Source organism: Hippocampus bargibanti, linkage group LG22 (genome assembly GCF_051943395.1).
Source record: "Hippocampus bargibanti isolate YZ-2025 linkage group LG22, ASM5194339v1, whole genome shotgun sequence".
Taxonomy (NCBI): domain Eukaryota; kingdom Metazoa; phylum Chordata; class Actinopteri; order Syngnathiformes; family Syngnathidae; genus Hippocampus; species Hippocampus bargibanti.
Window position 1 is genome coordinate 5475043 of NC_142755.1, and position 12247 is coordinate 5487289.

Consider the following 12247-nt stretch of genomic DNA (forward strand, 5'->3'; position numbering starts at 1 on the left):
ATGCATGTGTGTACTCATATATATGTGTACTCTTGTATGTGTGTAGTTATGTATGTGAGTTTTGAAAGGCGCTTATGAATGAAATGTATTAATATGTATGTACTTATGTATGTATTTGTGTATGTATTTATTTGTGTATTTAATTGTTATTTATTTGTGTATTTACTCATGTCTTTATTTATGTATTGATTCATGTATTTAATCATTTATATATTCATTCACATATTCATTTATTCATGTATTTATTCATGTATTTATTCGTGTATTTATACATTTATTTATCCATGTATTTATCCGTGTATTTATCCGTGTATTTAGTCGGGCATTTATTCATGTATTTATCCATGCATTTTTCCATGTATTTATCCATGTATTTATCCATGTATTTATCCATGTATTTATCCATGTATTTATCCATCTGTTTGTCCATGTATTTACCCATGTATTTATTAATTTATGTATCCATTTATGAATTTATTTAGCACTAATATTTGTTCAAATGCGTCTACTCCTTTTACTTTGATTATTTGATCTCTGTGTGTCTAAGCTCCTCTCTTGGCTTCTCTGTACAGCAGTTATATTAGCCTTTTTATTCATAGGAGAAATGATACACGGGCGTTCATATTATTTTATAATCTGGGCTATGAGACTCAAAGCTAAAACTGACTGAATGATCGATCTACTTTTCTTCCCTTTTCCCAAACAACAGTGTCAAACTGTGAGCATGATGACACCCGTGTTGCCAACTTGGGTGCATTACATGTGATTCGTCAGCGAGAGGCAACTCTGCTCCCTCATTTATCCAGTCAGAAAGGCCTCGGCGTCTCAGTTATTTACACGCGGCTGACGGATATGCTACGGGGCTGCCAAGCCGAGCTTGTTGTGATTGTACGGACGGCAAGTTAGGCCTCAGCTGGCAGGGAAGGGAGCCCTAATGACCTTCCGATGGCGTTCGTCGAACCAGGAAGTGCCCATTAAACCAGCCAGAGCGGACGGCGGCTCATCACTGTCGCAGGCAATCACCCACAGGTCCTCTTCTGGACCGCCGTAATCCATTTGTCAAGCGCATAGATAGCGCTACATGTGTTCTGGTCCGCTCATTAAATAGTAGTTTACATGGTGCGGGCCAGCCCAGCAAGCAATTGGCAATTTGGCGTCGTGTCGGCCGGCTACGGAATGGACTGTCATGGCTGCCAAACGTCATTCTGCATTTGTTCGAACACGTTTCGTGAAGTTGGATGGATAAGCGCAGAGCACCGATGCGGGACTGTCGCCGCTCGGAATTGAAGCGGATTTACATGGGATAGGAGATGCTCGCGAGACAATTTATTTTCGTCAATGGATCCTACAGCTTTGCGTTTGCTTTCAACATTTAGCTTGTAACAGACGTGTACATTTCACCATGATGTCTTTGATCCATTGGTGTAAATGATGCTTTGATCCTCTCCTCTTTCATCTAGGACTGCTTCATACAACAAAGAGAAAGTGCTTAAGATGGAATAACTGCGTCTTGGGGTTTTTTTTGTTATTGTTGTTATGACTTCAAGATGGCACCACCTTAACAGTATCTCCTGTATTTTGTTTTTCTACTTCTTCCTTTCCTTTAATCTTCCTTTCATAACGTTCCACTGCGAGACTACACAACTGATTGATCATTGATCGGGCTTCTGGAGGGCATGTGATCGTTTGAAAAATAAGAAAGACAAAAAAATGCCATCGTACCTCGTATACATACTCTTCAGTGCGCTCAACTTCAACCGGCACATTGGACAAGTATTCGGGACACTCGTAGAATTCGTGTTCCATAGCGTGGATCGAATGGCAGCTGGAAAGAAAAGAGAAGTGACGTCAAATTAAAGCAAAGTAAATGGACGTTAATTTGCAAAGAGTTCAAACCTGTCAGACAAGAAGAAGGGACAGACGTCAGGCACCGGCGGCGTCGCCGGTCGCAGTTTCGCCAGCGCCATGATATGCTCGAAGGTGATGTCAGTTTGCGTGCACACGTCGGCCACGCAGGCCTCCTGTGGCGCGAGACCGTGATCCCGCGCGACGGGCCGGATGACCTGGACGACGACCGGGTTTGGTCCTGTGAGCTCTGCTGCCGTCTCATCCTGCTGCGCCTTGGAAAAGTTACGCCTGTTTACCTGCAATGGCGACATTTTGCTGTCAAGAGGACTTGTGAAGCTACATTGAGGCCAAGCTAGGCTATATATATATATATATATATATATATATATATATATATATATACACACACACACACACACACACACACACACACACACACACACACACACATATATATATATATATATATATATACATATATATATATATATACATATATACACACACATATATATACATATACATATATAGACACACATATATACATATACATATATACACACACATATATCTACATATATACACACACACATATATATACATACACACACACACACACACACACACACACACACACACACACACACACACACACACACACACACACACACACACACACACACACACACACATATATATATATATATATATGCTGTCTATTAGCCATCGAGCTGGCTATCTATTAGCTATCGAGCTGACTATCTATTAGCTACCAAGCTAGCTATCCATTATCTAGCTGGCTACCTAGCTAACTATCTGTTTGCTGTCTATTAGCCATCGAGCTGGCTACCTAGCTAGCTATCTATTCGCTATCTATCTATCTATCTATCTATCTATCTATCTATCTATCTATCTATCTATCTATCTATCTATCGGCTAGCTATTAGCAAGCCAGTTAGCTTTCTATATATGAGTTATTCCGGGTTGAATGAACGCTGGCGCGTGTGGCTGCCGCTGCTCAACCACTGAACAAAAAAATCCCATGACTGTAAAGTGACCTTCAGAGTTTTGAAAGGCGCTTATAAATGAAATGTATTATTATTATTATTATTATTATTATTATTATTATTAATGTAAATGTAGGCAGCATAATAACTCCATCAACTGACACATCATTTTAGCCAATTATTGCATTTCTTACTGACAAGTGTGCACCCAAGGTCCTTTTCAATTCATCTAAATCATAATTTGGATTTCTTTTAAAACAGTTTGGCTGTATCGAATTCAAAAGAGGAAGTAAATACAAAGTGACTTTTTTTAATTGACCAGTGTTGCATTCTGTGCAAGGTGACACGGCAAAGCGCCATTTTGGACCACGGGCTATTCATCTAATAGTTTGTGATCTTCTAATTAAACAGCCACCAGCGCTTCCAACAAGGTGGCGTTCCTTGAAATTGAGGTGAAAAGTCGACCCCGGGGCCCTCCAATATGCTCAAGATTCAGTCCGCCCCTTGAAAATGTGTCACTTGTCTTTTATCTTTTTTTTTTTTTAATTCAAAATGGGAGGACTGCAGATAAGAGCTGATGGTGTTTTATTTGAGTTTGCCATGTTGAGATAAGAGCGTGATAGGGAATATTGTCATTGTGAGGGGCGGACAAAAAAAAAAAAAAAAAAAGCCATTCTTCCACAAAAAAAAACACACACTCTCCCGACAGGCTTAACAAAGGCTGAAAAATAAATAAATACAAATTCTGGCGATTCAATCGCTTTTCTTTCACGTTGGATTTTCGCAGACTTTGATCCTATACAACATGGGTGTCAAAGTCATTTTTTGCCGCGGGCCACATTGTAGTTATGGTTTCCTCTCGAGGGCCGTTATGAATTAGAATGTTTAAATCCCTTCAAATATTACATATAGAGCACACAGCAAATTAATGAATAACTCGTTTTCAAATCTGAAGTCAAGAATAATGACTTTTATTGTGGTTGACATCCAAAAATATTACATTTTGGCTCAGATTTTAGCAACCATCATGGAATTTAACAAGTTTGATTTGCTTTCGCGGGTCGAAAAAAATGATGTGGCGGGCCGGATTTGGCCCGCGGGCCTTGACTTTGACACCTTTGCTATACAAGTTTATAGATTAGACAAGTATATATTGTTCGGGTGTTTATTGTTTTTTTATTGTCCTCGGGTGCTTTGAAAGGCGCTTGTAAATTAAATGTATTATTACTATTATTACCATTACTACCGTTACTGCCGTTACTGCCGTTACTACCGTTACTGCCGTTACTACCGTTACTGTTATTACCGTTACTGCCGTTATTACCGTTACTGCCGTTATTACCGTTACTACCGTTACTACCGTTACAACCGTGAGTACCGTTACAACCGTGAGTACCGTTACTACCGTGAGTACCGTTACTACCGTTAGTACCATGACTACTACCACTATTACTATTATTATTATTATTATTGGTAAGTGCGATTGTTATTCTATTCTAAGGACGGTATAAGGGGGATTGGTGGGTGGGGTTGGTCTGATAAGAAAAGGAAGCGCAGGTGGCGTGCGTGCACCCACAATCTGGTTTGAGGCCACGGCGGCCGTCATAAATGTCTCATTTCAATAATAAAAGTAGAAGAAGAAAGACTTTGAGCGACTGACTGCAGTGAATGGCATTAACCCTTTGCCGTGGATGCTGGATGACGTTTTTGGGCAGGAAACGCACCTTGTTTGAACCCTACTCGGCCTTGTTTGACCCTTGGGGTCAGTGCAGAAATATATTTGGAGCCCATATGAAGTGAAATTAGGAGTATCGTTGATTATTAACTCATTCACTGCCAGAGGAGGTGCAAAAATGTGTCCGCTCCAGTGCCAGGGTTTTTGTCATTTTGACTAAAATTGAATATTGAGTTTTAGGACGACATAAACATTCAATGCAGCGTAAGAAACCTTAGCCTCTCTTCTTTCATCAGGAAAAAAAAACAGTTAATTCCTAAGTGATAAGGTTCTGGAGTTATTTGATCTTGAAATGGGGCGGCTGTAGAAAATACAATACAATACATACATATTGATTTATATAAGCTTTAACATGGACTAAAATGCAAATGCTGCCCCCTCGTGGAAGGGAAAAACATTGCCAGAGGTCTGACCAGCACTTTATCAGCACACCCGACAAAACAAAAATAAAAAATTAAAGAATTTGCGATTGGCGTTCAACGCCGCACATTCCAATTCCCAAATAAATTCGGGAATGGCAGCGAATGAGCTAATAATATTTTTTTTTTTTGCTAACACGCTTCACGTGGTTACCAATGTAAATCCTTTGTCCAGTTCCTCCGGTCAGAACTTTTTTTTTTCCGGCAACGCACCATTAATCAATGCCACAAGACATTTCATGAGAGACAATTAGCCAAGCATGCAAATAAAAAAGGGGGGTCGTGTGGGAGGGGGAGGCAGGTGGTAAAGATGGCCAATCGCTGACGTCAAATTAGCACTTGACTGGAGAACCGAGCTATCAAGTATGCAAAATAAATAAATAACTAAATAAATTCAGCTCAAGCAGCAACGAGTGTCCTTCAGCTTTTTTTTTCTTTCTGTTTTTCCCGCAGACGGGCTAACAAGAAAAACCAGCCAATTAGTTCTGCATCAAAATGGCGCGTCGACATGAAACATGGATTAAGGCGTGCGGCGTAAGCTAAGCCTTCCTTCCCCTCTTCTGAGGATGAATTCTAAATCAAACATTCTTTTGGTTGGCAGCCCATTAAAAACGACACCGGACAATAAGAGAGAGAGAGAGAGAGAGAGAGAGAGAGACTCTCCCTGCCTCCTCACTGCACTAAGATACAAACGGGCTGCCTGGGGAGGGGGTCAAAGGTCAGATCGTCCATATGGCCGAGCCATTGAATTAACCCCAAACGGTTACCATTGGTAAAGGGAGGAAAAATGGTTGCCCATTTGTGGTAATGGAGCATGTTATTAAGTCGGCGTCTGGATTTGCTTTGAAAGTTTAAATGAGATTCAATTTTTTTGCCATTTGCAACCAAAATAAGACCCCACCCCACCCCCGCTGACGCCAAAAGGCACTTTGATTGTCTCCTAATTTGTTTATTTCAGATTTGAGCTGAAGGCAAAAAAAAAATGTGTTTGCATAAAACACTTGGGAAAATTACTCATTTTCCTAGAGAGGCTGCCACCCCCACCAAAAGAAAAAAAAACATTCATGAAACGGCTATTTGCATAAAATTAAATGGAGATTTTTTTTCCTCCTTTGCAAAAAGCCTCGAATTGAACTACATATTTTTCTACAAACTTTTTCAATTCAATTTCAAAGACATTGGCACAGCCATACCCACTACACACTGCAAGAACAAAGACAAGGGTCATGGAAAATCCTACTTGACCCTCCGCACCCTGCCCACCACCTTTTCCAGCAACTCCGATCCATGCGCACCAAATCCAGCAGACATTTAAACAATTTCTTCCTCCGTCGCCATTCACCCTTGAAAAAGTAACCCAAATCTAACTGTATAGTGCCCCTTTGCAATTTTGCACACACCCCGTGGAACAGCATCCCATAATAATCATCGTCGCTCCAGCTCTGTACTATTTGTGTCTGTATCTATTAGCTATCTATCTATCTATCTATCTATCTAGATAGCGATCTATCTATCTATCTATCTATCTATCCAGCTAGCTATCTAGCTAGCTAGCTATTAGCTATCTACCTATCGCGTTAGCTATCTATCGAGATAGCTATCTATTAGCTATCGAGATAGCTATCTATTAGCTATCTATCTAGCTAGCTATCTCTTAGCTATCTATCTAGCTAGCTATCTCTTAGCTATCTATTAGCTATCTAGCGAGCTATCTATTAACTAGCTATCTATCTGAAGCTGCTTTGGTATGGTTATAAATTCCAATTTAATTCATAAAAAAAAAACAGATTTTTCTCATCCGGGGATAATTGGTGAAAATGTGACCTGACTGACAAACGTGGCTGGATAGCTATTAGTTAGCTAGCTCGATTTCTGACTATCTAGCTAGCTATTTAGCTAGTTATCTGTTATCTCGCTATTAGCTTTCTATCTTAATATTTGAGTTATTCAGTGTTGAGTGAAACACTGGCGCGTGTGGCCGCCGCTGCTCACGCCACGGAAAAACTTATCTTGTGACTGTAAAGTAACCTTGAGAGTTTTGAAAGGCGCTTATAAATGAAATGTATTATTACTATTACTATTATTATTACTATTACAAGTCCTACTACTACTACTGTTACTACTACTACTACTACTATTACTACTATTACTATTAGCATTACCATTACTATTACAACTACTACTGTTACTACTAATCCTGTTACTACTACTACTACTATTACAACAACTACTACTACTACTACTATTACAACTACTAGTACTACTATTACTATTAGCATTACCATTACCATTACAACTACTACTGTTACTACTACTCCTGTTACTACTACTACTATTAAAACAACTACTACTACTACTACTATTACAACTACTACTACTATTACAACTACTACTACTAGTACTACTATTACTATTAGCATTACCATTACCATTACTATTACAACTACTACTGTTACTACTACTGTTACTACTACTACTATTACAACAACTACTACTACTACTACTACTACTATTACAACTACTACTACTAGTACTACTATTACTATTAGCATTACCATTACCATTACTATTACAACTACTACTGTTACTACTACTCCTGTTACTACTACTATTACAACAACTACTACTACTACTACTACAACTACTACTACTAGTACTACTATTACTATTAGCATTACCATTACTATTACAACTACTACTGTTACTACTACTGTTACTACTACTCCTGTTACTACTACTACTATTACAACAACTACTACTACTACTACTATTACAACTACTACTACTACTATTACAACTACTACTACTAGTACTACTATTACTATTAGCATTACCATTACCATTACTATTACAACTACTACTGTTACTACTACTGTTACTACTACTCCTGTTACTACTACTACTACTATTACAACAACAACTACTACTACTACTATTATAACTACTACTACTACTACTACTATTACAACTACTACTACTAGTACTACTATTACTATTAGCATTATCATTAACATTACTATTACAACTACTACTATTACTACTACTCCTGTTACTACTACTACTACTACTATTACAACAACTACTACTACTACTACTATTACAACAACAACTACTACTACTACTATTACAACTACTACTACTACTACTACTATTACAACTACTACTACTAGTACTACTATTACTATTAGCATTACCATTACTATTATTATTACTATTACAACTACAACTGTTACAACTACTACTATTACTACTACTACTGTTTCTATTACTACTATTACAACAAGTACTACTATTACAACTATTACTATTACTACTATTACCATTACTTTTTCATTTTCATTACTATTATATGAAGTTTTGAATTGGGACTATTCCCACGGTCTCAACGAAAACAGCCAAATGTGAAAAAAAAAACGAGTCTGTTTTGTTGGCCAAATGGAGGCAAGTTCAAGACAAGGTGGTTTTGAGTGACAAATTGCATTTCCTCAAAACATCAGCAGACATTTGCGCATCTCCACACCAAATGAGACTCGTCTTATTCTCGGGCCTGAGGGCGCGCAAGCGCGTGCAAGGTTCAGCGCCATGTAATCAACCCCGACGACGCAGATGGTTTTGTGCAATTCTATCCGTAACCGGACTCGACGGCCGTCTCCGACTGCGTCTAATTGACTTGCAAAACTGCGTTTAGTTTTGTGGGGAATTCAAACCCGGCGGGCTGTTGGAACTTCATCTGCCGTCCCCCCCACCCCTCCCCCACCACCACCACCACCGGACCACCTGCGAAAGTCCAAATTGGATTTGATGCGTTCGGGGGTCTAAAGTATTCCACTTTTGATATTGTCGTAATGAATTTGGGATTCTATTGGTTTGAAAGTACTTTAATTTAAAAACAAATGCATATTGTACGTATATTGACTGCCAATAAAATGGCGTGTGTGGCTGCCGCTGCTCACCCGTAGAAAAAAATAACCTGTGACTGTAAAGTGTCCTTGAGAGATTTGATAGGCGCTTATAAATGAAATGTATTATTATTATTAATATTAGCATTAACATTTTATACACATCTCACAATGTAATCTATTTTGCATAACACATTTTTCAATTACATATTTCAGTTTTTTTTTATGGAGATTTTCCTTTTCCTAAATTTTCAGTTTGTTAATTTATGTAATTATTTATGTGATTGATTGATTGATTGATTTATGTACAATTATTTATTTATGGAATTATTTGATAGATCTTTTTTTAAACAAAAAAGCTTTTTAGTCGTATGATTCAAATAGGAATCTTCCTAGCTTCAGATTATTTTAACTCATTCACTGACAGATGTGCAAAAATGTGTCAACTCCAGTGCCAGGGTTTTTGTCATTTGTCACTCAGATTCCAGGACCCACTGAATATTGAGTTTTAGGATGACATAAACATTCAAGACAGCGTTAGAAACTTCTTCTTTCCTCAGAAAAAAAAGTGTTAATTCCTAAGTTTTATGGGTCTGGAGTTATCTGAGCTTGAAATGGGGCCAGATGTACAAAATACAATACATACATATATCTATATCGGATATATTCATATAGCACTTTAAAACATGCTGAAGCTGTAACAGAGCGCTAACATGGACAAAATGCAAACGATGCCCCCTCGTGGAAGGGAAAAATATTCCCAGAGCTCTGACCGGTGCTTTATCTGCATCCAAGCATGAAAAATACATTCTGGAATGGCGCTCTATGTCCTATTTTCAATTCCCGAATAAATTCGTGAATGTCAGTGAATGAGTTTTAAAAACCCATCTGGAAATTTTAAAAAAAGTGTTAATTCCTAAATTATATGCGGTTGGAGTTATCTGAGCTTGAAATAAGCGTGGCTGTCCACAATACAATGCAATACATGCCTATTGGTTTATATAGCGCTTTAACAACAGCTGAAGGTAAAACAAAGTGGGAAAAAAAGGGGAAATGCTGCCCCCTTGCGGAAAAGAAAAAAAAAAAAATTGCCAGAGGCCATGGCTTTATCGGCACCCAAGCATGAAAAAACAAAAGCCGAAAAATTTTGGGAATGGCGCTCTACGTCATATTTTCTATTCCCGAATAAATGCGTGAATGGCAGTGAATGAGTTAAAAATCTATTATGACTTTTTCGAGCGATTGTTTTGATTTAGTTGTTTTTTTTATGCTACATTAAGAGGCTGGTCTCTTATTGGCTGCTCACCTTCAGAGTCTGAGGGTGATTATTATGATTATTTTATCGTAATGAAGGCCTAAATTGGGTACATCTCTCAAATCTCGCCTGCTTCCCGATCGATCGTCGAATACACGAGCGTAATCCCTCTCCAAGTTCCAGATGGTTGACTTCTAAGAAGCTTCAAAGCCGACACAACAAAGCAACAAAGCCTGCGGATTGTGAGCAGAAGGTGTGTTATTGGGTTATTGAGGCTAGCTTCCTGTCATATAAGTGTCACCGGCAAGCAGCTCGCGCGACTAAATCTAATTAAATTCATCGCTTTTATTCTTGGGGCTTTTCGTATGCTACTCTAGCTCCAAGGTTGAAAAATATAGATGTAAAAAAAAAGGGGGCGGAGTTAGGTCAAAGTGTATTAATAGATACAATAGAGTGAAAACTGGACAGAAGCAGTGGAGGCAGAATAAAGTTAAAACGGTGACCAGCGAGCGATAAAGATGGAAAAAAAAATGCTTCTTGGGAAGACTGGAAGCTTGTTTCCCCCTTTCTTTATCACCCACCGCCTCCACTATCCTATCATCTCGCCCAGGCTAATTGGCCGAAGCTGATAAGCCCCCCCCCCCACACATTAATAAAAACAGAGGTGACATTTATACACAGTCGGTAAAAACAAAGCAGAGAATGCGCAATAAACAGCGACCTTTAATTGTGTGTGAGCAAATATGAGTCTGTCTGCCACTTAAAGGACAACCGACGCCACCGGACAAATTGTGTCCATAATTTGTAAAATCACTTGAAATGACTTCTACTGAGCGTATTTTACAAAGATTCCACGGCATATAGCTATGTTTTACGTTTTAAGACTGAATATTCAGGAAGTCTTGTTTTCGAGTTGATGACGATCCCCCACGTGACGTCACTAAAGGAACGCCCCTGACCGAGAATGCATTTTGGGTACTTTGTTTGGTCTGAAAACTTTGTTGTTTTTTTTGAAAGATGGCTTGGGTAACATTTTCTGCATTTTCCGGGACGCTACATTGGAGTCCAGATGCCTCACAATGACACGGAAGGACTTCTTTAATCGATTGCAAACATTTATGCTTTCCTCTTCAGAACTATTTGAATCATATTCATAACTGGATGAGTAACAAGAAAGCATCTTCTCCGAATCTGAAGCCGTTGTTTTGATTCTCGAGCAAGGCAAGACGTCCTTGCGTGACGTCACGAACAAGGGGGTGTTTTGCATTTGACTAAAAATATCAGCGTGCGTGTTTTGGGTATTTTAGATGCTATAAAACGTTTTTCTGATGTCAGTTAGGAAACAAAAAAAAAATGTGTCGGTTGTCCTTTAAATGAGTATTTGTCTGGAGGGCAGCTGGGGGGGTCAAATGTGCGTCGACCCACATTCAGGCTTTCATTCTGGTCTTATCAGAGCAGACACAGTCATCATTGGGTTGGGTTTTTTGACCCTGAGCAAACAAGTGGATGACATCGAGAAAGAAAAAAAACAACAATATCGTACCGCAATCTATTTTTCTTTTCTAACATAAAATGCCAAAGTGTTTGCATAGGACAGGATTTGTCAAGTCCAATATCGCTCACACGTCTAAAAGGTCCAATTTGCTGACCGGCAAAGGCTGCCAGGTTGATAGAGAATAGAGAGAATAGACGTTTATCATATTTATTTATTTATATGTTTTTGATGTTTATTTTATTTATGTTTTTGTTTGTTATTGTTTATCATATTTGCTAAACTAAAAAGCTAAGATGGACAGCCCCTCCCACCCCCTGACAGCACTGGGTAGCTCCTTCAGCCAAAGACTGTTACACACACGATGCAAGAAGGAGAGGTACCGCCGCTCGTTCCTACCGACAGGAAGAGGTCATTAGCCAGGTTACAAATCTATCAATTCATGGAAAGAACAACCAATTAAAATGTCGACGTTCTGTTGTTCTATAGTTGTTGGTGCTTGGGACGTCGTCACATTAAACACACACATTAAAACAAGAGTATAAAATAGGTTCAGATGGAGTATATAGTTAACAATAATATAATTATATAA

General features: G+C 38.7%; 1 protein-coding gene across 4 annotated transcripts in view; it reads right to left on the bottom strand.

Moving 5' to 3' along the window:
• Positions 1–12247, bottom strand: part of pdzrn4 (PDZ domain containing ring finger 4) — a 61262-nt gene that overhangs the window by 29718 nt on the left and 19297 nt on the right. For all 4 annotated transcript variants that reach the window (XR_016113738.1, XM_088989179.1, XM_088989180.1 and 1 more), the window contains 2 exons: positions 1897–2144; positions 1723–1825 (listed from right to left, as the gene is read on the bottom strand). Coding sequence is in view for 3 of the 4 variants with exons in the window: in XM_088989179.1 (XP_088845305.1) it covers positions 1723–1825; positions 1897–2144 (351 nt within the window). In the remaining variant the exon portion in view is untranslated. The remainder of the gene's footprint in view (positions 1–1722; positions 1826–1896; positions 2145–12247) is intronic.